The 27,639-nt window shown below is 45.9% G+C and overlaps 2 protein-coding genes across 2 annotated transcripts; both read left to right on the top strand.

The window, feature by feature from the left end:
* Positions 1-2,749: 2,749 nt before the first annotated feature.
* PtA15_5A31 (uncharacterized protein) lies at positions 2,750-3,975 on the top strand (the record flags this gene model as incomplete). The annotated part of the gene is made up of 3 exons (XM_053169068.1): positions 2,750-2,787; positions 2,866-3,152; positions 3,332-3,975. 3 exons carry the CDS (start codon positions 2,750-2,752, stop codon positions 3,973-3,975), a joined length of 969 nt encoding a protein of 322 aa, XP_053020016.1.
* A 6,026-nt stretch (positions 3,976-10,001) lies between these two features.
* On the top strand, positions 10,002-13,005 carry PtA15_5A30 (uncharacterized protein; the record flags this gene model as incomplete). Its single annotated transcript, XM_053169057.1, has 12 exons — positions 10,002-10,186; positions 10,389-10,402; positions 10,528-10,547; positions 10,670-10,712; positions 10,869-10,958; positions 11,057-11,276; positions 11,362-11,515; positions 11,639-12,045; positions 12,121-12,225; positions 12,304-12,479; positions 12,585-12,599; positions 12,707-13,005. 12 exons carry the CDS (start codon positions 10,002-10,004, stop codon positions 13,003-13,005), a joined length of 1,728 nt encoding a protein of 575 aa, XP_053020015.1.
* Positions 13,006-27,639: the final 14,634 nt, after the last annotated feature.

Raw genomic sequence — 27,639 nt, 5'->3', positions numbered from 1 at the left:
ACCCTACTCCTGTCATTGTTGCAGTTGCCGAAATGAATCAGCTTCATTTCTCACACCCTGGTCGAGGCCAGAAGAGGGAAAACCCCTCTCCTGCCTAAACCACACACTCATATTTTAAGAGGCTGGAAATTCAGACAGCTTCCTTATCCTGCAATCTACCAACTTAGGATCCAGAAACCCCAGTCCTTGCCTTTCTCTCTTCTAGATTTGAATTTTCCATGCATACTGCATCAGAAACATTTTCTGGCATTAAGTTGTCAAAGTTAAAAAAAAAAGGATTTACTTCATGCACAGAGGGAAACTTGTTGCACACGGGAATCTCTGTTGACTCAATGTCACATGATGTCAGGCCCCCCTCCGTGCGCGCTACCAGCTCCCCCCCAAAAAACTATCCGCACACAGGGGTGCCGTGCGGTGACAGGTGACCGGTGGCCAATCCTGATCTACCCAAAAAACCAGCAACCATCAATCACAAGACTGTCACACCTCAAGACTAAATCCCAGACCTCTGGCCCCCTTGTCAGCAAAGCCCAAGGCCCTCAACATACCCACTCAATGGTCATGCCCTGGATAATAGTATTTCCTATTCCCACACTCCCCCTCTCTTGGATAAACCCTCTCCCTAGTCTCAAACATCTATCCAGATCACATGTTCCCCCCTTCTTCTAGTGTTTCCTTAGAACCATGTGCTCAAAGATGTATAAGCACCCTTGAAACCCTTCACCCTCCAAACCCAACATGATACACATTATACTAGACATAGCCCCAAAATCCCACCTAGATTATTACTTCCTGAAACACCTGACTCCTCCTATCTTAGATCCATAGATTACTTCTTCCTGAAACACTTCCTGAAACACCTGACTCCTCCTATCTTAGATCATAGAATATTCTACCCCTGTTATGTCTCACATATCCCCTCCTCCAACTAGGAAGATTGCACCATAGCTCCCAGAAGATGGCATCATCCCCACCCACTATTACACCATCATGTGACTCCTTGACCCACTACTCTAACCACATGGCTGTTTCATCCTATAGAAGTAGAATGTTCTATGCTTCCCTTCAGGTTATCCTTGTTTCCTCATGGCTCCTCTTTCTTGTGTATATAAACTGGGTTGTTTTCCTCTTCATTTGTTCATCATCAGATCCTGTCAAAGTAATTCAGATCACTGGTCACCTATCATTAGCCTTGCCTATGCCAATAAATCAGATTGGACAAGCTTGTTATCTGTGTACAAAATATTAGATTAGTAGAAAAGTAACCCTCAAGACATACCTCAAGAATCCTCTATAGCCACACCTTTCCATAAGAGTCCACCCTCTTACATCTTTTTCTTGTTCCCAGAGAGGCAGCCCATTAAAGCACCATTCCCTTTCCAGCTCTATTCATCCCCAAGAGTAGTTCCACACCGGGTTGAGACACTCTGTGTGCCGGTCATCGAGGGGATTGTTTCCTCCAGATGGCCAGAGTGTCTCAAGGCCACCTGTCAACACACGGCACCCCCATGTGCAGATAGTTCTTTGGGGAGAGCTGGTGGCACACACGGAGGGGGGCCCAACGTCATGTGACGTTGAGTCAACAGAAATTCTTGTGCGCAACGAGTTTCCCTCCGTGCGCAAAGTAAATCCGTAAAAAAACTGGCTTGCAACCCACTTGCAAATGTTGGTGTTGGACCTGGGTCCAAGTGGTACATACTCCATTGTCTCAACTTGAACCAAGGGTTGATCCAACTCTCTGGTTGATCCTGAGTGAAATATTGATTTTTTTTGGCATATGGTGTTATCTTCTTTGACTTTGTCATACATTTGAATCATGCAGAGTGTGAAGAGTGGATGGGACTAACAGGTCAAACAAATGTTATTGGGCATTCAAGCTAAATAGGGGGGTTCACAATATGATAAGAATAAAACTTTAGAACTAATTTTAAGGCCTTTATAAACAATTTTTTAAAAAATGAAGAACTTGCTCTGATTCTCAGGGGAGACCCAGTCCTGTACATCTTGCCAGATTTTGAAAAATTTGTTGATAAAGGCCTTGAAATTGACTCTAAAGTTTTGTTTTTATCCTATTGTGAACCCCCCTAATATATCCTAAGAGCTGAGTGCATGGTAGGCTTCTGAGATGAGCACTTGATCATGTTTCCTCCTGGTTGTAATCTGATTGTAGCTACATCGGCCAGGAGGTGCACTGAATTCCATACAGGAGTGTCTGCCCAATTCTGTTTCCTAGCAACAAATACCACGTGGCTTTCCCGCTTGTTTGCGATGTACCACTGTATCTCGAGTACTTCTGTGTGGAAAGGGGTCGTGATTAACTATATGTATGTAGCCCTGGCCTCCTCAGCTGCTCCGCCAGCCAGCCTGATCCAGTCCAGACTGTCCGCCTCGGCCAGCAATGGAAAACTACTGATATCACCACCACTCCTTCGCCAGCCAACCCCACTCGATCGAGCTATAGATGCAGACCCACCCAGGATCCTCTCATCTCCGATCACCATCCATCCAGTCCTTCTTCGACTCTGACCACGGCTGCTTGCCACCCCATAAACAGGCACGGGAACGCCGGATTCATATCAGAGCGTCGGCTTGCACCCTTCGATCGACCCTCAAGACCTGAACCACCCTCCCAGCCGACCTCAGGGACTCACACTGAGGAAAAAACGTGGCGTCCTACGTCCCTCGTGAATCACCAGACGAGGTCTTCTTACCTCCTTCTTTCAGCATCCTCACTTGGCTCACCGGCATCATGTCCTGGCTTCATATCATCACACATAACATCCCCTGGTCCGTCCTGTTCTCCTTGCTTTATTTGTCTAACAAACTCGAAATCTCATTCAACTGACTGGAATTCTTCTTCAACAGGTTCATCCGCACGCCGGCGATCGCCCTGCTAGGAACAGAATGCTACACAAACTTAATCTACAACGTCCAACTGGACGAGATCCACTGTCTCAAATACGGAATCTCGAAATTTCTCAGCTTGGCAATCGTCTTCGGAAGCGGGATCGTCAAAGTACCTCAGATCATCAAAATCTTGCAATCCAAATCCGCCCGGGGCCTCAGCCTGGTTGGCTTCCTCCTCGACTCTCTCGGCTTGGTCATCATCGTTTGTTATAATTACCGGCACGATTTTCCTATCTCAACTTATGGTAGTGCACAGGTCTTCACTTTCAAAAAAAAAAAAAAAAAAAAAAAAAAAAAAAAAAAGGAACAATCCTCATTTCTAGAATGATGCCTATGCAATTATCCTTCCTTCGTATCATCCACTTGAAAAACTTGAGAAAAAACTGATCTCATTCTCATCTTTCTTCCCCTCCTGACGATCCAGGCGAAAGTTTCCTGCTTCTAATTCAAAACACAATCATAGTGACGTTAATAATCCTATCATCACGATATCCGAAGGCAGGCTTACTCTCCTTCGTAGCGATCTCAACGCCGGCACTACTCTTAGCAATCACCTTGGTGCCGAATTCGCCGGTCCCGGCATCCTTACTACAGGGTCTTTTGACGCTCTCCATTCCCTTAGCCTTGAGCTCCAAGATCCCACAGATCATGATCAATTTCGAGAAGAAATCCACCGGCCAACTCTCGAGCTTCTTGATCTTCAGCTCTTTCCTAGGCTGTCTGGCGAGACTATTCACCACCCTGACCGAGACTGGCGATCCGACCCTTCTGGTCAACTTCAGCTGCGGCTCGATCTTAAACGGCATTCTCGCACTCCAACTCATCAGCTACTGGAACGAGCCTTCCGAGCCCACCAGGTCAAACGACACTCCTCTCGCTTCTGGAAACGCTCCTACTCGTCTCAGCGATCTCAATGAAAATCGGACGACAGATCCGGTCGAATTAGATCAACTCCGAAAAGGCCCCAGCCGCCCTCCTTCCTCAGCTTCCAGTAAATCACGCTCATCTACCTCCTCTCCCACTATCAACCTGAACTCTCCCCGTCAGTGGACTCGTAAAGCAGATTAAATCAAATCAAAAATCAAAAAGCTCAATCGGCACTTTCAGAAGAAAAGTGCGTTATCTAACTATTTTGTTCTTAATTCCTACTCATGATTCTAATGATCGTATAAGTTTAAACCGTTCTAGCAAGGTACACAAATTTACATGTGTGTGAATTTAGCTTTCAATCTCTCCCTGCTTTCCACTTTCAATTTTTCTTTCTTTTTCAGATAGATTTTTTCTCTGTTTCCTTCGTCTATTACGCTTTTTTGAAGACTTGGCATAACTTTTTTTTTTGCTTTTTGGGGGGAGGAGAGATTCTTGTCTTCATTTTATCTAAATACTAGAATACAAGGCAGAACAAATCGAAGCTTGACACCGCTGCTGTATCTGCAATTTCGACGTACCGGGTGAAGTACTGAGCCTCTCCTGCAGGGACGGTGACTCTATACATAGAGGTTGTCACGTTTGCAGGAGATTTTCATGCACAATGTACTGGTTGATCCACCATTAGCGCACAAAACCATTCACAATGTCAACTAGTTTTGCAGCCTAGCTCTGCAAACTTAACCATGGGTATGCATGTTACTTGATCTAATTCTTGCTTGTCTCGGTCAATTCAGTCCTAGTGGAAACATTTATGAGACTGGCTTTGCCAACTATGGAAAGTTTTGTACACTTACCTTCTTGTTACAGCACAGTTGAGTCGCTACCTCATGCAGTGTTTCTTCAAATGGGTTGAACCTAAACCCAAAATTCCTGAGGGGGTGTTCATCAGATGATCAGTTGACTTGCCATAAAGTCATAAACTTTCAAGCTGAACAATAGGGACTTGGTTGGAGGACTTCCCATTGAGATCTACAGGCCCTGCAAAATCAGATCTGCAGCCCCTGGGAAAGCATGTCCCCACAAAAATTGAATTTCTCTGACAGCAGATCTGGTTCTACAGTAGGCTACAGATTGACAGGAAGTCCTCCATTAGGGGGGTTCACAATAGGTTAAAAATAAAACTTTAGAGCCAATTTTAAGGCCCTTATATGATCAATTTTTTTTAAAAAATGAAGAAGTTGCTCTGATCTTCAGGGGACATCCATGCCTGTACATCTTGCCATATTTTTAAAAAGTTGTTGATAAAGGCCTTAAAATTTACTATAACATTTTATTTTTATCCTATTGTGAACCCCCCTATTAATTCACTCCCTAAAATTTGACTTCTGACTCCCAAAGGTATGGGATGTCTGGAAGACCATATTTTTAAATCTGGCCCTAGTTGGCAGACCAACAAAATTGAACCAGACAGCTTGCATTTGGGAGTTGGAATTCAAATTATAGTCTGGGAGTCAAAATTTAAATTTTCCAAAAAATGACAGAAATAAAGAGAAAATTATAACCTCTCTGCTCACTGGGGTGCCCAAAGCCCAGTAAAATTTTACAGCAGGAAGAAAACTCTCTGAAGAGCATATTATGAACTACATGTCATTAGCACAAATCAGGAAAGGAGTGTGCTACTACAGGTCTAATTAGGCATATTTCCTAACAAGAAAAACTACCAGAACTGTGGGAAAAATTCATCATTGGTCTAAATCATCATCAAGCTTATTCTGCTTCTTCATTTTTTGTTGCTGTCTTACTTCTCCAATCACCTCCTGTCTCTTTCCTTTAATTTGATCATTCACACCTCTGGCACTTTGTAATAGTCCCTATCACCAGGAAATCAAAATAGTCAGTTGATGACAAGTGACATCACACCAGCTCCAGCCAGCTACTCAACATCTATCCAATATCTATTCACTATCTACCACAATCTCCCAACTGTCTCCTCAACTTCCAAAATTTACCAAGGAGGTCCTGTTCAGTTTTTGATGAGCCCAAATGATCCTAAGTTCTGTCCAGCTGATACTCAGCTTTGGTACCAAGCTCATACTCGGATTTTTTGCTCAGCTCATAAGCTTTTTCACGCAGCTCACTTTCATAATTGGAATAAAATATTTTTACCAGTCCTTGCCCAGCTGATGCTCAGCTTTGTACTAGTCCTGGCACAGCTGATGATCAGCTTTGTCCAGTCCTTGCTCAGCATTTTCCTAGTCCTGTCCCAGATGATGCTCAGCTTGCTGAGTATCAGCTGAGCCATGCCAGGGAAAAAGATGGGAATCAGCTTGGACAGGACCAGCACTGAAAATCAGCTAGGCTAGCGCCAAAGCTGAGCATCAGCTGAGCCATTTCCAAGGCTGAGCATCAGCTGTGCCAGGGTCAAAGATGACCATCAGGTGGCTGGTGCCAAAGCTGAGCATCAGCTGGGCCAGGGAAAAAACTGGGCATCAGCTGAGCCAGGGTAAAAGCTGAGCATCAGCTGGGTCAGGGTAAAAGCTGAGCATCAGCTGGGCCAGGGCCAAAGCTGAGCATCATCTGGTTTTGTCACATTGAGTGCTTTGATCCTGACACCTGTCATGTGAGCCTTAGATGTGCTGTTGGAGAGGAGCAGCATTGGAGTAGTGTTGGAGCTGAAAACAAAGCTACATCATGTCACTTGCCATCAAGTGACTACTTTTTTTTCCTGGTGTATAGTGCTCCAGCAATTTTGATAGTGCCTCCAGTACTGTTAAAATTTAATAGTGCCTCCAGAACTGCTAGTAGTGACCCAGCACTGCTAGTAACGCCTCAAGCACTGTTAGTAGTGCCCCCAGCACTGCTAGCAGTTCCCCCAGCACTGCTAGCAGTTCCCCCAGCACTGCTAGCAGTTCCCCCAGCACTGCTAGCAGTTCCCCCAGCACTGCTAGCAGTTCCCCCAGCACTGCTAGCAGTTCCCCCAGCACTGCTAGCAGTTCCCCCAGCACTGCTAGCAGTTCCCCCAGCACTGCTAGTAGTAGAGACAAGGCTGAAATGCTGCTTTGCAGTACAAAAAAGCAGTTTTTTAGTGCAGTGCAGTGGGCAACCGCTGCGCGGCCAGCCCAAAAAGCGGTATGTTCTTAGTAGGAAATCCGCCAAATTAGACCTGCAGTAGCACACTCCTTTCAATTGCTAACTCCATCTAGTTCAGCATGTGCTCTTCAGAGGGTTTTCTTCCTGCTGTAAAATTTTGATGGGATTTGGGTGCCCAAGTGAGAAGTTATTATTTGTTCTTTATTTCTGTCATTTTCTGGAAAATATCAATTCCAACTCCCAGACTATATATATTGAATAATTCAACTTACAACTCCCAAACTCCACCGGGTCAAGTTTTTGGTTCTGGGGACTGGGTCCAGACGTCAAAACATGGTCTCCTGGACATCCTGGGAGTCAAAAGTCAAATTTTAGGGAGTTGATTAATCAAGCCCCCAAAAATATGTGCCACCAGCCAAACACTCAAAGTAGAGCAATATTTCTACATAAAAATCTGCACTCAAAAGTTTATGTTTTCAAATTCAAACAACACCCCTATAGTAGCCCGCCTGATCCACTTTAACCCTTCAACTTTGGAACTTGCAGGCAAATTCACACTACAAATTGAATTAGAACACCAGGCTGTGTGCATTGAATGAGTCACTGAACAACAAAGTAACAAAAGCAAAGAGTGAAAAGACAGTAATGGTTTTGAGTCTTCTTTTGGATTAAAAAATGACAAAAAATAGTGGGCAGGGAAAATGTGTAGTGCTATCCTAACTTAGGGATGTAAACAGGTTGGATTTGGGTCAGAAAAGGGTGCCCAAACCAACACCGCAAGAGCTACGCTTTGCTACAAAAAGAGGTGCTTTTGTGTAGCGAAGCGGGGGTACCACTTTTTCAAATGACAATTAGCAATAGCGCAAGCGGAAGGCCGCTACTTAAAGCGGTAGCGAAGCGCCAGTACCACTACTTTAAATATGATTAGCGCGTAGCGCAGCGAATTTTTTTCTGCTTTTGATAAAGCTGAGCGTAGCGGCGAAATTGGCGCTTTTTGGCGCTATTAGCGCCTTGTAGCGCCAAAAGCGTAGCGAATGGGGCAGCTTTTCTTGAAAAAGTGTAGCGTGCCAGTCCGCCTTTCTGTGGAAAAAGTAGCGTTTTTTCCTCTACTGTAGCAATAAGCGTAGCGGAATTCCACTATTCACAGCTGAAAATAGCTTGCTATTTTTGCGGATCTTTTCTGCTTGAAAAAAAAAGCAAAAAGTGTAGCGCCCAGTCCGCTACTAAAAGTGCAGCAAAGTGGGACCCAAATCGCTACGCTTTTGCTACGCTTACCACTTTGTGTAGCGTAGCTCTTGCGGTGTTGCCCAAACCCAACCCAACATGAGCACCGGGTTGGGTTGTGTAGCGGCAGATTTTACAATATGCTGCCCAAAACCAACCCAGCATCACACTTTTTTGGGTTGGGTTGGGTTCTGGTCATGGGATGACCCGACAGGTCTTGGGTTGACCCAACCTATTAGGCGCCAAGGATCTCCAACTCAACTATTGGAGGCATCATAATTGGGTTGCAGGCCAACCCAATTAGAGAAAAAGCTACCCAAACCCAACCCAACAATTTTAATAGTTGGGTTGGGTTGGGTTTGGGCCATGTGATTTTCACCCAAAATGCACCCAAACCCGACCCAAAACCCATTGGGTTGCGGGTCTTTGCGGGTTGACCCGACCCATTTACACCCCTACCCTAACTCAACTAGGTACCTCTGTTGAGTAGAGCCACTGTCCCTCAGGGAATCTCCAACCTCCCTCCGGCCGGTGCAATGCAACAAGTGATTTACCACTCTGTCCAGCGGCTAGCTTAACAAAGCCACTCAAACAGAGGTCCGGGGGACCTGCGCGAAGCGCTCTCCGTAGGAGGGGCTTACTTGCTATCCCTCAATTTTGGCGGGAGAAGAAGGGATACTCAGTGCAAAAAATAAAAATAAAGTGCTATAAAGTGTAATAAAAACAGCAACAAAAAACTGAATGAAAAGTCTTGTAGCATTGATGAATACACAAATTTTGAAAGCTTTTTTAGCCTCTCAATCCAAAGACTGCAATCCCTAGTGGCGAAAGTGTCCAGGAATCTAGGTTGAGGCAGCAAAACAAAATTCCAAACCATGTCTTAAGTTTGGAAGATCCATTTGTGGATCCGTATTTGGCCAGAGGGAAGTATAGTGGTGATCTTATCTTGTGTACATACAATGTGTCAAGAATCTACATACAACCTAGGAAGCATGCAGATTTTTGGATCCACAGGAGCTACAAGCAATACAGCCTTGTGAATCCTTTTGCAGATCCATTTCTTGAGAGGTCACTTTTCAAAAATTTATTCAAAATACAGTGATGGTGATAGAAAAATTTTGAGGAGACAGAATTGTAGAGGAGATGCCAAAGGGTCAGAAAGTGGCTCAGACCTTTGGAGGTGCTGGGGGCAGAGCTATTAAAAAGCTAAAAAACCTTATAGTCATTTGGTACTTTCTGCTCCCCTGTGAAATTGGGGGATAATATGCAAGTCCCTCCTGCAGGAGGGGCCACTTTCCGGCCAGCCACAGCAAGCCTCCCACCAGGGGGACTTTTGTTAAGTTAGGTCCAGCGGCAATGAGTCAACCTACATAAATAGGTGCCACTGCCAGCAGGCCTTTGCCTCGTTCAAAATCGGGACTGCAGGAGCTTATCAAGCTCAAATTCCATGGCATTTCAACATGGATTTTCCGGTCTAGAGTGAAACCTTGTCCTCAGTTATAGCAGATAGACGAATGGGTCCGCGTCCCAGGTCGTCTCAAGTTGTCTCGTTTTTCGTCATGTTTTGACTTCCCAGGCCGTTGTAACTTGTTGTCCTGCGGCTGCGCAGTGCAGTTGTCCAAAAATATGTCATCATCCCTCCCCCGAACCGCTTGGTCATCCCCCGCGAGGTGCGGACTCACAACCCTCCGTCACTGGGCACCATAGTTACACATGAACATGTATGCGCTCCTTCTCTTGACCGTTCCAACACAACCCACTCAACACTGCACCATCAAGCTTTCTCAAAAACTTCTGGCAGCTTGCGACGAATGAGGAACGGAAACATAGCTAGATAAACAAAAACGATATCGGAAAGAAAACGGTCTAAGCATCATCCTTATTGGTTTACAGCCCTACAGCTTTTCAACATGGGCGCAGCGATGACTCCACTCGATTTAACCCTCGAGAAAGTCGGCATGGGTGCATACCAATGGAAACTATTGCAAGTGCACCTCTCTCTTATTCTCTACCTTCAAAATCTGTTCTTTCCCACATGCTTTTTTTCTCTGGTACTACTCATCCCCATTCTATATTCTCCTTACTGCCCTTTTTTGTACGCATTGACGCTGCGAACTAAATCAATAATAAGAATCAAGAACATGACAAATCGATACCCTTAACAAAAGATCTATCGAATGTGCCGCATACTGAGGGTTGACTAGCATTGTTGAAAACTTGAATCTGACTGTTCCTCGCCCTTGTATCTCAACTGATTTGGAATTCTTGATCTGCTATTTTCATACGCATTTGATCAGAGTCTTATGTGGCTGTAAGTTGAGGATCGCATATTTATCTGTTTTTGGGTTTGCATATCGACACTTGCCCGCAATTGATTTTCATGTGCTTATTTGATTTTACGGGTTTGGTTGACCGATCTTCACTTCAACTGCCTAGTTGGCTGGCTTTGTGACAATGTAAGAGCAGAGAATTTAACTTTCTTTTTTCTCATTAATCTTGAAAATCTCCAATGCTCTGTGGTAATAATATTGATTCATATTGCGAAACATTCGAACGGAAATCGAATTGGCCCACATAGATGTGGCTTCAATCGGTGGCTGTGATATTGCCCAGGGTTCAAGGTCTGTTGTTAGCTTGTGAATGCTGGAAAGAATTTTGTTTGATAATTGCCAGGCAAACCTCCAAGGCTTTAGAATACCATTGGCGTATTGTAAAGTTAACTGCCTTCGTCTTGTAGACTTAAAGCTGATGACTTGATGGTCCTCATGCTGCTTTAGTACATTTTCGGATCTCAGATCGATGGATCGGTTTACTTTCGACCTCCATTTTCTTTGGAATGATGATTGGAGCATGGATATGGGGGAGCTGTCCGTAATGACTTCCTTCTTGTCTCTCTTTTTTAGCTTATTTTAACTGAAGGGGTGTTAATTTGACCTTTCGGATCTTATTTATTTGCATTATTCAGATTCGGATACGTATGGTCGTCGAGGACCTTTTAATGGAACATTACTGATGACTGCGGTCTTTGGACTTTTCTGTGGCTTCGCGCCTAGTTTTGGGTGGCTGTGTTTCTGTCTGATCGGCCTTGGAATGGGTGTTGGCGGCTCAATGCCAACAGATGGCACATTGTTTCTGGAAAATATTCCGAAAACACGACACTATCTTCTTACTGGGCTCTCCGTGTTGTAAGCTATCATTTCAAAATCTGCGCGTATTTCATGCGGTGAATGCAGCGTTTATAACTTTTATTATTGATATTATCTTTTGCAGTTTTTCGTTTGGAGCAGTCATCTCTTCGTTTTTGGGCTTACTGATCCTTCCTGGATCGAGCTGTAAAGAGCCTCCTCCCGGGCAAACTTTGCTGTGTAACTCCGAAGTCGAGAATCGTGGTTGGAGATATTTGCTGATCACCCTGGGTGTACTTGTCAGTACTTGTTCTATCATTTTTTTTTTTCTTTTGCTCAACTCCACGTGTATGATCAACTACAAGGCAATGTTACCAGAAGCGTGCTGATTGACAACCTGCCTTTTCAATATTTCAACTCAGACATTCATAATGTTCGCTTGCAGAGTAGCGCTATTCAGCATAGAAGAATCACCAAAATACTTAATTTCGAACGGCCGGGCGGCCGACGCAGTTTTAGTTTTGGAGGTTATTTCAGCACAAAATGGGACGGGCCTTACGATCACAGAGGCTGATGTAGAAGATGATTCGCCTGAAGAGACTTTAGCGCATCATCAATACAGTCCATTGAGAGACAGCCCCCAGCCAAATGACACCAGCCCCTGCCCGAGATCGAAGACTCTTTTATCAGACGAATCACAAGGTTGGAAAGCGCCAATCGCACGGGGAATCGAAAATTTGAAATATCGGGTTGGATTACTCATGACGCCAGAATTGAAAGTAACGACGCTCTTGGTTTGGGCAATCTGGGCAGTGGTGTCATTTGCTTAGTGGGTTACATTTTCTTCATGTTTACGAGGATAATAACTGCTTCTCCTATAACTGATCCGAAAAAACTTGAACAGTACTTCATTCAACGTATTCTTACCAGCTTATCTAGAGAAACGGCATCCAGAAAAGATCGATATTGAAGAGACCTTGAAGGAGTATCTGTTCTACACAATCGCTGGGTTAGTTGGAACAAATACTAATTCATCATGATAAAAAAGTAACCGTAGCGTATTTCTCGCTGGTTTTCTGCCTTCAAGTTGTCCAGCTAGCTTGCTGGCCTCTTGGATGATCGAAACTAGGCTAGGTCGCAAGAAAACAATGGTTTTAAGTGCTTTAGGTACTTCAGCAGCCATTCTTGCGTTTTTGAAAATCCGCAGTGATGTCGGAATCAAAATCAGTAGCATGATCATTGCGGTAATGGCAACCATTATGTGTCAGTGAATTTAGCTTTCATTTTGTTTTGTATTTGTAGTCATACTTCAGTCTAACTTGTTTACTTTCGCCAATTCTTGGAAAAAATACATTTCGAGGGAGCTAGACGCGGTTATATATGGTGAGAGAATTGCTATTGTGTATATCTAACAGAGAACCAAACACATATCTGAAAAACCTACCAATTGTTTCGGCAATTTTTTTTTTTTCGCTCCCTAACGACAACAGGTTATACTCCGGAAGTATTTCCATCGTCCATCAGAGGTACAGGTTATGGTATTGCATCAGCATTGAGTAGATTATCAGGCATGATCGGGCCACTTATTGTGGGCTTGTTGATGAAAATTTCGAGCCTTCAAGCTGCTCTTTGGATGACCGTTTTAGTATTCATTTTTGCTGCTGTTTTGATGTGCAAATTGCCGATAGAAACTAGGGATTCTAAGCCGGCCTTGAGTGCAGTTGAAGATTTAGAAGGTGATTGCACTCCCTTGACCTCTTTCTTCCACTCCTCATGTTCGAGCCATTGAGGCGAGAAAAAAGAATTCATCACATCTGATCTTCATCTTCATTTTATTACAGAATAATAGATTATGCTGCATCATAAACAATCATCACGTACTCCACAAACGGGCAGACCAATACATACTTGTTAGTTTTTGCCGATGTTCAACGGTGGAACTTGTTTTTCGCCCCCCTGTATTAATTATTCTCACATCTGCACATCTGGATACCTAATGGAACTGGGTTTACTATTCTGTTTGTTTAACATCGTTGCTCTGTATTGTAACACAATCGCAATGAAAACTAAAGCCGAGCCAAGGGTGGCTTGCCATGCACAAACGGCTTGTTGACTCACTGTTGTTGGTGTGTTGGATGCTGCATGATGAGCCAAAAAACGGTGCATGCCCAAAAATTTGTCAAGCGACAACGGCAGGATTTGAACCTACGCGGAGAAACTCCAATTGATAATAGACCCGTCAGTCTGAGATGATTCTAGTCAATCGCCTTAACCGCTCGGCCACGTTGTCTGGCTGACACTACAGGCATGTAGCTGTCGCTTTCCCATGCAGCGACACCCTGTCGTTGCAGGCCCGCGTGACTGCGCAAGTAAGCGCATCTCGATGTCGCTGCGACCCGCAGCGACATCATGACGCTGCACAAGGATTTTCATTTGTCAGTTGCAGCGACAACTGCACAAGCCCGCAAACCACCCCGATGGCCGGTGCAGGGCTGGACATTGGCGGAGTATTTACGTACATATGTAGTACATATACACCCCTCGATGGCCAGTACACCACGGGTGCACCAAAAGTTTTTGGCATGGTTATCAAAACCAAATTGATTGGATAGGGGTTGTCAGAACCAAATTGGTCTGAATCTGGTTTGTGGACAAATTCCGTTGCCAAAAAGGTCCCAAAAACCGTACTGTGAGAGAAGGAGCATCCAAATGGTTCCCAAAACCATTTCAAATGGTTCTGGAAATATTTTTCAAACCAAATTGGTTTCCAAAATATTTTTAAAACCACCCACCAGGGGAGATATGTTCCCACTCCCCAGGGAGTTCCTTACCCTAACTTTTTTCCATAACTGTGCTGGAGGTCTTTGGTAAAGCAATATTGAATAGGTATGAACAAGACTGGAAGTCAGCGTGGAAATCAGTTGAAAATCATCCTGAAATAAACCATAATTTGCAAAAAAAAACATCCAGAACTCATCTATAATTCATCCAGAACTCATCCAGAATATAGTCCTTCCTTGGCTCCATGACCAGTGTGTCCTTTCCATGGAGATGTGAAAGGCCCAGCCTGTGATTTTTTCCCCCTCATGTACTCGCGTACATCAGGGGGACAATTGGTGTCTCAAAACAAATTTTTTACTTTTCATGTGGCTGTGAAAGGCCCATCTTGTTATATTTCCACCTCAATGTACGCGCGTACATCAGGGTGACTATTAGCAAAGTGCAAAAAGGTTAACTTGCATGTGCACATGTGAATTTTGAAAAGCAAAAAAATACAAAATTCACTAGATCATTTTCGTGAGGAGGACAGGATATATGGCCAAAGTGAATTGGCACCGCAATCCAACCTTGACTTAACTCAGACTTTCACCCTATTAAAACAGTTTTTTGTCATTTTTATCAGCCAAATTCAAATTAATTTCCGCATTTCCAAGAAAATGGGTTTCAATTTCAATGACTGCAACATTACCACATTCCAAAAATCTAAACCTAATAATACCAAGTCAACTTTTAGTTTAATTTTGTACATCAGGGCATATAATGTGAATTACAAGAAACCCATTTTTTTGGAGGAATTACTTTTGAGAATGGGAATTTTGCTTTGCTATCCTTAAAAATCAGTAAACAGGAGCAATGGATGAGTTGGACTTTGGTGAAATATCATTTCATCATATTTCTTCCCACAGTTGTACATAGAAAACAAAAGAATTCTACACAACATTGTGTTGACTTCCAAATCAATTGTGACTGAATTTTCACTAACTTCTCCATCCAATTCACTATTTTGGGGATGAGTTACTAATCCACATCAGGCTCACATCCGACCAAAACTCACATAAAATTCAGCTCTGGCACTCCCTGGGGAGTGGGAACATATCTCCCCTGGTGACCTCAGGTGGTTCCAGAAATATTTTAAAAATATCTGAAAATGGTTAGTCCGACTCGTTCTTCAGGACGTCCGGACTCAATTAAAAAAAATATTCTGAAAACCAATCAAACTGGTTTTCCAAATATTTTGTTGCACCCGTGGTGTACAAACGGGCCATCAAGAGTGTTGTAGTATGATACATAATGTATTATTACATTACATCCTACATGTCCAGGGTAAGTCATCTGTCATGACTTACCGTAGACATGGGACTTTCCCATGTTTCCTCGACTAGACAGCTTTTCCTCTATTACATACATACTACATAATAGCATATATATTATATAGAGCTTGTGTTTCCTCTGTTGTTGTATTTTCCTCATTCATTCTTGTTGTTCACTTCTCTTGAAATACATATTCCCATTGTCAGGCTCTATTAGGTTATGAGCATTTTCTCTCGCATCTTATAAAAAGTTAGAACATTATACAGAGTCTTACAATTAGTTTTTACCAAAGAAATCATAGTTATTGTTTGAGTTAGTGTTTTGTGTATCAGAGTGATAGTGGCATAGTGTAAATCCTAGTGTGGATATTCCGTGTGTTGTGTTTATATTGTCTTAGTGTTACTCAGTTTTATCCCAAATTTTTTTTCCTCTCTCCTATATTCAACAAACTTTCTCACATTATGGCTCCCGTTAACCAATCCCCGAGCTCCATTGCCACTCGATCTTCCAACGCGGCAGCGGCGGCTTCCAGCAACAATGCGGCCGGCAAGCGGGTTGCGGTCAGCAGTTCCTCAGACGATGATATTGATACAGTTAGGGCTCCTCGGGACGAACCACGTCAACCAGGTTCTAGGGTCAACCTACCAGAGGATGAGGCTCTCCCTCCTCAACCGGATTTTGCGTATGCATTGGACCCAAAGAACAAGGATCACATCATCAAACACGCATACCATTTGTTTCCGGACGCAAAGAAACTCGTACCATCCGGCGCAAATTTTCATACCTGGCTTACCAAAATGGAGGAGCTCGCCGATTTTGCGCTCGACTACCGCAACTATTACTACAAGGACTTCTCTTGTCATCCGGTCGACCACATTGCTCGTGTCATTTTTTGGATTGCCTTATCCGACGAGATCAAAAAAGATATCAATCATGCGGATTCATGTTATGCCATCGTGATCTCTATCCGGCAACAATTTACGACATTCAGTCGTGCGGCTCAAATCAACCAATGGGCTGCCTTGAGATCTGTTGAGTGTGATCAAGGGATTCCAGCCACAACTGTCGCAGCCACTTACCGTCGACGATTATTGGACCTCAAGGAGTCAGGTGCATCTTTAACCCAGGATTCTATTTTCGGCATGATGCTTCAAGAATCCATTGCCCAAGGTTTGCCCTTACAACAGGAATTCAACTACAGGGTCGATCAAGAACTAGCCGCACGCCGTCAAATTCCGCTGCTTTTCGTCTAAATGATTGATTTATTGAACAACTGTCAAGGAAAAGTCTGTGGTTGGGAAGCAGCTCATTTAGGTTCGGTACGCCCTTTGACTTTTGCGGCTGAACCGAATCCAACGGCGTTTCGCAGCAATTCCATAGAGAGTCACCCGGACAATGTCTACACAATGGCCACTCGTCCTGCGAAGTTCAAGAATTTGCCTTCTCAAGTCAGAAACTGCTTTTGCTGTGGTTCCAGCAGTCACCTGATTGGTGCCTGTTCAGTCCCCCCAGAATCAGCTCCAAAACCTTTGGCGGCCAATCATCTGGCTCAGAACCGCTTGCAAACGCCCCAGTACCAGGCTTACTATCCAATCCTAGCCCCGCCGGTTCCCGGTTATGGTTTCCAACAGTTCTATCAGCCAATAGTTCATACTGGTAATAGCCCGGCAAACCCAGGACGTCCAGATGATAATTGTTGGCCTGTTTACCCACAAGGTTATCAACCCCGGCCTGCAGCGCGTGAAGCTTTGGCAGAGGTCCCACCCAACGTGCCTCAGATGTTCGTCATGCAACCGGCCCCGCCAATGTATACCATGCCTCAAGATCCACCTGCGATGTTCAACATGCAGCCGGCCCCCCAGATGTACACAATGCCTCAAGACGCGCCCACGATGAACAACATGCAACCGTCAGCTCAAATGATTGAGATGGATTGTGATGTCGGTGCGGCTCAGCCTTTGTTTCGGCAATTTATTGTTCTCGGCTGCATCTCCGGCTCCTTATGCAGACAGTCCCGCAATTTTCAACACTGGAGCAACTCATCACCTGACTGGTGACAGGTTAGCCCTCACAAACTTCAAGCTACTTAGAAAACCTATCCCCCTCCGTGTAGCCACCAATGGCCCCCCTCGTTTCATTACAGCAAAGGGAACACTAGCTTTCCCGGGGGCAAGTTCAACCCCTACACTGATTGATGAAGTTCTTTACTGCCCTGATGCAGCGCACACAATCACTTCACCGGCAGCTTTGTGATTGGCCGGATTTTCCCTTTCTTTTCAAGCCAACTCCTTTTACATCTCTCGTGGTCGCCACTTCTGGACTTGCTCAACCCTCAACCCCATTTCTAGGAAATGGGATCTCCCGGCTCCTTTACACTCTTTTGTTTCCCCTCACTTGTCTGTGTCTGCCCCCTCCATTGTTCCTGCGACCCGCGCTGTTGTGTCTCAAGCAAATCCTGTTGTTACTCAAACCGCCACTCATTTTCTGCCCGTTGTTATGCCCTCTCCGTCTGTTGCATCTTCTGTCTCAAGGCAAGATTTTCCTGCTTTGTCAATTGTATCACCTGTTGATGTATCTGCTGTGACCGTGAAGAAAGAATTTGTTCCTTTCGAATACTCTGTTCCTGTTGCAACATCCCAACCTTTTGAAATGCCGCATTTAACTGCAGATGAATCTTTAATCCTGCACGTCCATAGACAATTTGGACATGCGAGTCTCAGGACTATCCAAAGAATGATGGCGCTTGGTGTGGCCTTAGGCCTCCCTAAGACACTTCCCCAAGGGGACATTCAGTGTTCCTCCTGCATGATCTCAAAAAGTGTGAACCGGAACACTTTGACTTTGGATCATCGTGATTTCCAGCCCATGGATGCGTGGAATGTCGACTTGGTTGGGCCTTTTGAGCTCCCGGCACTTGGCGGCGGCTTATATGTTATAACTATTTGCGATATTGGTTCCGGTTACGCTGAAGTAAAGGTTTTGGTAAAGAACAGCGAGGCTTGTGGTGTACTGCAAGGCACCATCTTACGCCTTGAGCGCCGTACGGGTCGTTGTTTGAAAATTCTACGTTCTGATAATGGCGGGGAGTTCAACAGCAAAATTCTGGGTGATTTCTTGGCAGCAAAGGGAATCACCACTGAAAGATCTGTTGCGTACCACCACTACCAGAATGGCACCATTGAGCGTTTCAATTGTACTCTCCAAGACATGGGTCGCACTATTCTATTGGACAGCACGCTCCCTAAGGAATTCTGGGGCTTGGCTTTTGTATGGGCCTGTTATATGCTCAACCGTATTCCTAACGCGGCCAGTGGTGAGATGAGGCCTTTCAAGCGTTTTTTTGGTATCAAACCAAACGTAGATCGCCTCCGGCCGTTTGGTTCATTGGCTTTTGTCCACAAACCTGCCAAAAAACGACAAAAACTAGACGACCGTGCATTACGCGGTTATGCCGTCTTTTACCTCCCTGAATCAAATGGTTGGGGGTTTTGGGTCTCTGATCTCGGATCTTATTGCCATTCGGCGGTTGCTACATTCCCCGATTTTCCAAGCTCTATCTTGTCGTCCCCGAGTTTCTCATTCGCCGACACCCTAGTTCTACAACTGGGAAGTTTTGAAGATGAGGTGCTTGTTCAATCACAAGACAAAATGGTCAATTTCATCTGTAACTCCACCCCAGAAATCCTAGATGCATCCATTGGTTCCCACAACCTTTAAACAAGCAACAAAGGATGTAGACAGCACAAAATGGCTTGCTGCCATCCAGGAAGAGCTGTCCAATCTTCATCGACTAGGGGTTTGGTCAATCAAACCGGTTCCAAAGGGTACTAAGATACTACGTGCTAAATGGGTATTTGCCAGAAAACGTTTGGCAACTGGCGTCGTACTCCGCTTCAAATCCCGGTACGTGGCGAAGGGTTTTGCACAGGTGGAAGGAGAACACTTCAACGGCACATTTGCACCTACGGTAACTTTTTTCTCTATGTGCCTTGTGTTGTTGATTGCAGCCATGAATGGTTGGCCGGTCCATACCTTTGATTTTGTGGCCGCCTACCTTAACTCTCCTATACATGAAGAAGTTTGGGTCGCCCCTCCTGATGGTCTTGAAGTTGCCGCTGGACACGCCTGTCTACTGCATAAGGCTCTTTAAGGTACCCGCCATGCGGCGCGCTGTTGGTGGCAGCACCTGTTGGCGACTCTTGGCAGGCTCGGGTATGAACGTTCTCAGTTTGATAATAGCGTCTATGTCCTTTGCAAACGTGATGGCCCTTGTGTTGTATGGATACACGTGGACAATGGGATTGTAACTGGGTCCTCTTTGCAGATCCTACGGGACCTGGAGTTGGCTCTTTCGGACAGTTTGGAAATTAAATGGTCATCTTCACTCTCCGACATTGTTGGGCTCAAAGTAGATCGGGATTCATCTGGTTTCAGTCTTGGTCAACCTAAACTCGTGTCTAAGCTACTTTCTTTACACTGGGACGGCGCTAGTCATGCCAAGACACCTCTCCTGGTAGGAAATCTACCATTATCCTGCAATGACGGTGTGGAACTACTCAAAGGGGAGAATAGAGCTTGGAAGGGAAATGGATAGCAACAATAGTACTAATGTAAGCTATGCAAGGGTGCTGATGAGGCTGCCTTCCTGACTAATGCTGAGGGGATGAGAGTAACACTAAGAAAAAGAAGAAAAGGTGTGGCTGATTTCTGCTTGATCTTAGGAGCTAGTACTATGAGCTTAACTACTGACTACTGAGTGTAAGAGAGTTGAAGCAATGGTTGAAGGGGGGGAAAGCAATGGGCAATGGTTCAATGGCAATGGTTGATGAGAATGGGCACTTATAATTTCTGTATCTAAAATTATCCATCAATTCTGCATGAGGTACAAGTGAGGGGGGGAAGACAGTCTTATAGTAAGGAGGGATGAGCACAGACAGTGGAGGCATTCTGGCTATGGGAATAAAGGAATGTACAAATGGGGAAGAGTGATGTGAAATAGTAACAGTATGTAATGATGAGCAATGCTGAAAGGGGAATGCTGGTTATGGGAATAAAAGAATGTACTAATGGGGAAGAGTGATGAGAACATAGTAACTACTTGTAATGATGAGCACTACTGAAAGAAGTAAGCACAGATCTAATGATGTAATGTGTACAATAGGTATAGTACATAATGAGAAATGTATGTAAAGGGTTTAGGATGTGAAAGTAATTATGTAAAAGTAATGTACTGTAATGATTAAGTTACTAATGAATTGAGTATTGTAACTAATGAAGACTGTAGGTTGTCTGTAAGTCTTATATCCTCTATAACTACTGAACCATTGAAGATAAGGGTATACTATGTATGAGTGACTATATGTGAAATTTAATGTAGAATCTGAATATGCAATAATAATGAGGTATTTGTGAAGATTTATGGGGAAATGTTCAATGTAATGATGAATATATGTAAAAGAAAGCAATAAAATACTACTTATGGTTTGGAATGGAGCACCATATCCTCCCCCAACTTATTGTCCGTCCCCAGGCAATGCACCAAAGAGAAGAGTGATCCAGAAATAGTTGAAGAATGTTGAGTCCAAGAGCCCAAAGTCCAAAGTCCAGTGTTCTTCCTCCAAAAGGTGAAATCCAAAGTCCTGAGTAGTAGCAACGTTGTAAACGCTGCGCTGCGCAAAAAAAAAGCGGTCATTTAGCGCAGCGCAGCGGTCACATGGCTACGTCCCAGAGGCAAGTAGCGGAAGCTGTTGAAAGAACCGCTGCGCTACTCGCTACGCGCAGCGGTTGACCGCTACCCACCCAGGGCAATTAGCGATAGCGCAGCGGAAGTGGAAATCCGCTGCGCTATCCGCTAATTTAGCGGATAGCGGAATTTAACTGCATGTTAAACCTCTTTTAACATGATTTAGACCATTTTCTTTCTTCTTTTTCAAACCGCTGCGCTACTGCTGAAGCGCAGCGGTTCAGCGCTATGTGACCGCTTTTTTCAGCGCGCTAAAATTATCTTTTTTTTTCCAGGAAAACAAAAAGCGGTTAGCGCAGCGGTCTGGCCGCTGCGCGCAGCGTTTAGCGCAGCGGCACAAAAAACCGCTGCGCTAACCGCTTCGCTGCGCTAAAAGCAGCGCAGCTGTTACAACGTTGGTAGTAGTCCAAATCCAGAGTCCAGTGTCCAAAGCCAAGGAGAAAGAGTCCAGTGTCCAAAGCCAAATAGAATCCAAGTATAATCCAAGTCCAGTATATCTGAGTCCTAGGTATCCAAGTCCCATCCAAAGTCCAATAGTCCTATGTATCCAGAGTATCCATAGTCCAGTATCCAATCCAAAGAGTCCAGTTTCCAAAAGAAGGTCCAATTATCAATGAGGGGTGAATTTTTAAGAAGGTCTAACTCTGCTGAAGGCAATATCCTTGAGACAGACACATATTAGACTAAATTCCACTCTGAAGAATACAATAATTTTCCTGCCTAACTGAGACCAAGGAAGAATCCAATGCAATGATGATGAATGATGGGGTTGATAATTTTAATTTCTGAAGGTTGTGAATGATTTGGAGTTGAATGACTGAATTTCTGGAGTGTCTGAATATATAATGTAAAGTTCTGTGAAGAGAATTTGAAGTCCAGGGAGGTTGATAAGCTGTCCAAAGAATATTCTTGCTCAAATTGGGTGGTTTCTGAGCTGCAATGTGTTGGAAGAAATTGATTATAATGGTGAAGGAATGAATGATTGGATTGTTGGTTGAATAATTCCTAGAATACAGGGTGAAGATGATGAAGAAATTCCAATATTTGTTGAGTTGTCTGTTAGTCTGCTACCATGATGTATCACCACAGTATGGAGGGCTGTCGGATCGACCCATGAGCACTACCAACCAACCACCCAGCTGGCAGCCACAAGCGTCTGTAGCCTAGTTGGTAAAGGCAGCACTCTAGTATGTGTCTCAGCATAGCTGAGGTCGTGAGTTCGACTCTCACCAGACACATCTTCATTTTACAGTCTCTACAATATTGAGGTGGTTGGATGTCCAGTAATTGCTATGGGATGGTAAGGAATGATGATGGGTGATTGGATTGATTGATGGAGGAGTGAGTGATTCCTCCCTGGATGAATGGCTGGGGAAAATTTTTCCATAATTCTCCTCATCATGGGGGGGAATGAATGATTCATGGTCCCTCTTCAGTACTGGGCACTTGGAATTCACCTTTTCTACGAAAAAAAGCCTTGATTTTGTCCAGATGGGGAATGGAACATGTGTCCATCCGCGTGTACTGTCGAAAGAGGGGTCCTGATGTCTGAGCGGGGGCTCCATGCGGAAGGCGCGCGTGCGGAACACCAAAAAAAAGAAAGGAAATGGTCGACCTGTATCTTCGGAACGGCTCGATGAACTTTCTTGGAACCAAGCCCATTCGAAAGAGCCAATTCCATAGATCAAAATGGTATATACTAATTATTTTTAAGGGTTGATTATCAATTGTGTAGGGCCGGTTTAAAGATCCAGGAAAAAATCCGCCGGCGCGCATAGTAGTAACACCGCGTAAATATAAGGCGACATGTTTTCGGGTATAACTTGGATTTCCGTTGATGAAAAGTTCTAATTCCGCGCTCATTAGAAAGGCAAGAAGGAGGAGATGAAACGACAACCGATGATTATGAAAGATTAATTCGGCCGATGGGCAGCCGTGAACGCTGAATGAAAGCCGTAAATGAGACCGTGGAGATACTAAGGGAACTTGGAGCGAGTATAACCTTTGAACCACTCGATAGAATGAACTGGAACCGAGTTCAAATGAAAGGCAAGATCGGAAAGATTAATTCTAAAACCGGGAATGTTAATTTTGTGACCGGCCGCGTGGTTGTTGAAGTCGTTCAGAGTGTCATCATTATTTCCCGCGGTTTTCATCGTATAGGAGTTGAAAGGAAATGAATACATGATCCAATCCTATCGCTACCGTTTCGCGTAGGGTTGGGCTGAGTATCCTTCCTGGTATTCAGCCCTAGTGTGTTTCTCTTTGCTATCCTGTGTTGTCCAGGATTGCCTAGGTGGCCCGGGAGCTGTCCTTACAACTCCCCAAGTCACCTGAGTATGGGAAAGGGATCTCTTCTCATCTCCCTTCTAGTCTGTCGCGCCTCCTCTCTCTGTGACGGAGGGTTTGGCGCGACGGGGAGATGAGTTGGGGGGGGGGGGTGATCACTGCTCCTAGGGAGTGTGACACCTCTTCCCCTGTGAGCACTAAGCTGTGGGGGTCTGAGCCCGAACCGCTACTCCAGGTGTCCTGGAGCCTGCTCAGACCCAACACTCCAGGAAGCCTGGTCCTAGTGGAGGTTAGGTGCCTCTCCCTTCCCTCTATGATGTAATGAAACAAGTATTCATTGCACGTCCTCGCCTGCGCAAAAGGCTCCTTTAACAACCTCCTCCTTCTGTTACCTGTTCTATCAGCTCTCCTAAGTCGTGCGGGACCTCGACCCGTAGTTGGTAGCGGGAGCGATGGTTCCGTCTAATCCCCCTGGACAGCTCGTCGGCGCGGTTCTCGGCCGAAGTAACGCGTTTCGCGATGAGATTAATCTGACTCTCGATCAGCCTTGCTTGTATTTTTTTCCATTCGGCATTGACAAACCGATCCTTTGACTTCCGCTTGGTGACGACGCTCTCCGTCGTGGTGTTATCCGTCCAGACAATGAATGTCTTCCCCCTTCTTGCTCCGAGTTTTATTAGCATTAGCAGCCCTAATTGCACCGCAATGGTCTCTAATCTTGAGATCCGTTCCTCTTCTTTCTTCTCTATGTCGATATCCTTGTCCAGTTCTGCCATAGACCTCAGGCGGAATTGCGCCCACCTTTTGCCAATTATCACGCCAATTCCGAACCCGGTTGATGCATCGCCAACCCAACCTACTTCGGTTGGTTCTTGCCTCGCGATCAGTCTCGTTGGCTGGAAGTTAGACAACGTTGTCAGCCACATGTGTAGGTCTTCTTCGGCGTCTGGGGGTATCGGCCAAGCTGTTTCCCGGTGCACCCAATCTTTCAGCCATCTATAGATTCCGCATAAATAGCATCTTAACTGTGGTAAGATGTATGCGACATGGTTTAATCTTCCTGCAATGACTTCCACGTCGTTGTATGTGAAGACCGCGCCTATTTCGAGGAAGTCTCGAATATGATTGATCCTTTTAGCGAGTTTCGCGTCCGGAAGCCGTACTGTTTTATTTGTGCCGTTCCAGATGAAACCGACATATTTCTGTTCTTCTAAGAATGGTGAGTACTTCTCTTTATTTGTCTTTACCCCTAGTTCGTCCGACCGCTTTACAATGTCGGCCATCAGGGTTGCTGAATCTGGCCTTTTGACAAATAAATTATCATCGACCCATCGAAAAACATCTAGCACGTCGAATTCAGATAGCATCAATTCCTTCCATGCATCCGCTGGCCGGCCGAAGGACCCGCAGCCCGCTACACCGCCAAAGGTGATCCTCGTGTCCAGTAGCAGCTGATCGTCAAAGTTTCGTACCATAAGGTACGGCCATTGGTTTGGCGCCGTCGGGATTTGGCGGTAAGCCTTTTCCCAATCAAAAAGGGCCAAGAGGACTGGCTCCTTTTGCTCCTTAAGGAAGTTTGCTACTGCGTTAAAATCGTCCCAAGACGTCTGGAAATCTTCAGCTTTCACAAACGGGACTCCTATTTCTCCATGCGGGAATGAAAGATCGTTAATAGGCCGCAAGGACCCATCGCCATTGATTACGGCACCCAGCGGGTTTGTCCTGAAGAAACTGAACCGTTCGCGTACTTCGTTGTATGTGAACGGCCCAAACATCCTTCCCGCTTCTAGCTCCTTGCGGATGGAGTCTTCGATCTTGGATTTCGCTAACAATGCGGATGTGAAAAAGGGCACCTCGTCCGGCAACCTGTGTTCTGGGATCCCTTGGTCAAAGCCGTCCCTGAACCCGTCCAACACGTCTTGAAATTTGGGAAGGAGGTCCGCGCGCTTTAGCGCCGCCTCCCAGGCCTCGACGTTCATCTCACAAGAGACTCCTGTCGGCCATCGTGCCCCAATGGGTCGATAGGCGTGTTCGGCTGTATGCTGGTTTCTTGAACGCATAACTTGTCCGCATTGCACACCTGCCGTCCTGTAGCTGTTTCTCTCTCGACTTTCCTCACTTCACACCCATTATAAATTATATCAAATGTTGTGCCAGTAAGTTATGGTGTATTTCTTATTTAATAGAGAAACAAATGGTGTTACGCTGGTTCCTACAGTTTAGGATACCAGCGTGCCAAGAAATGGAAAGTAGGGATCTAGACAAGAAACCGCTAACTAGTAACCTTTCCCCCTCCCATAACCGCTCCCCATTCCCCCTCCCCCTCCTCCGTTCCCTCCTCCTCCGTTGCTCGGACCTCCCCCCTCTTGGTCGTAGCTTGACCCCCATTTGCCCCCTTTAACGCCTCCTTGCTTGCCGCCCGGCTCCTTCTGGTTGCTTGGGCCTTTGGGGGTCTCTGGTCCAGGCTTGATGATGTTAGCGAACTGTTTACCCGGTTGCTGTAGGTGAAGAGGGGTCCGGTTCGCCGGCTCGTCTTTCTTCTTTGTCTGTTGTCCGGTCGTCGGGTCCCAGCCGAATCTGCAACCGCCGGCTGCATAGGGGTTATCCGTGAACTCCGTCTCCCCGAAACGAACTGTTTTGGTGTGGACTTCTTGGGCGATCTCGGTGCGGAAGATTGAGATGTTTGCGACCGATAGCCGTCCTCCTGGCACCGGTACCCTGTGGCATAAGGCATTCATCCGCACGTGGATGTCGTACCGGAGCGCTGTCATGAATCCCTCCCTCCGTATGATCCCATCCACGTTCCTCTTGTGGATCACCAACCAATTCGCCAGGTTTGCATGCGAGGGGATTTTGCTGACCGCCCGGAGGAAGCCCTGGTGGTTGACGGACCATTCTTGATACGTCTGCAGGTATTCGCTCGGGTACGGGAAGCCGTTGTACCGGGACCGATCTCCACTAGCGTCATCCGATTTGCTCCTCTTCTCTGCGTGGTGGAGAAATGCCTGTTCCTGCCACCACTCGTTGAAGATTGTTAGTGGCAGGGGTGCCCGGAACTCAAGGAGGTTTTTGGCGAAGAACTGGGGGAGTCCGATATCATCGTTGTTCGGGATGGCTGCGTTGTCGAAGAGGATCGCTGCTTCCGGCCCTGTTGATGCTAGCATCTCATCATGGTCTCTGATCCTCGGGTTTACCGCCGGCGCTGGGGTTGTAACTCTGAAGCCTGGGATCAGACTGGTGGGAGCCGGGGTCGCTGGAGTTGAGGTCGGTGGTGGGGCTTGCGGCGTGGGGAGCCTAGGGAGAATGGCTGTGTGCCCCGGCGCGTTGGTTGTTGCAAGTGGTGGGGCCAAAGGTTGTTGTTCCGAGTTTGTCGGGTTGCTCGCGATGGTACCTCCTAAACCTTCGCAGATCTTGAAGTACATGATCGCCTTCCCGGATTGCCCTGCCTCTTTGGCTGCCAGCGCCCTCCCGATGACCTCGAGCATCGTGCTTTGGAGGTCTGCTTTGCCGTTCCCCTTTCCTCCTCTCCTAATCGGTTCCTCCGCATCTACCGGATTCTCTGCTAAGCGAGGTAAAGCGCCGCAATCCGTCAGCCCTTGTCCCCTTCCATTCCTGACACCTTTCTGACTTCCTCCCATACTCACCGGTTCCTACTCGATTTCCTAGCTCTCTGCCCCCTTCTCCCCACAATTCCCCGAATTCTCCCAGCCCTGTTTCTCCTTCCCCGTCTCGGTCCTCCTCTCCTCCTCTATCGCCTTCCTTCTCTTGTTCTCCGGGTCTCTTCGATGCCGCCCGGGTCAACCTTTGTGTCGGTGCCTTCACGGAGACCTTCTTTTGCTTTTTCGAAGGGGCTGGTGGTTGGTCTTCCGGTCCTCCTTCGGCCGGCTGCTCAATTCCTGGTACCCCTGGTACCGCCGACTCGTCTTGCGTTCCGGTTATCTCTTGGGATTGACCGATCACCTCCCCCTCTGCTTGTCCGTTCCCTCCGTTGCTCGTTAGGCCTGCCGCCACTTTCACTGCCGAGGTGGCTGCTGCAATTGAGTTGAACATCACGGTTAGTTTGAAATGTTTTAGCCTAGTTTCACTTAAGTTTTGCCGAAAATTTCCAATCTTTCGGCGCTTCCGTGTTCGGCGTTGTGTGCTCTGTTGCCGGTCCCGGTGTGCTAGTCTCTAGCCGGTACCGGTTGCCCCTCGACCAACTAGGTTTGGGTGTGGTCGGGCGCGCTTGGCTGCGCACTGCGGTTGCCCCAGCGCGCACGCCTCACGATGGCTCCACTACCGCTGTCCCTTGGACTCGGC

Source organism: Puccinia triticina, chromosome 5A, assembly GCF_026914185.1.
Source record: "Puccinia triticina chromosome 5A, complete sequence".
NCBI classification, from domain to species: domain Eukaryota; kingdom Fungi; phylum Basidiomycota; class Pucciniomycetes; order Pucciniales; family Pucciniaceae; genus Puccinia; species Puccinia triticina.
The sequence above is the reverse complement of the archived record's forward strand: the minus strand, read 5'-3'. Positions and strand labels throughout refer to the sequence as shown.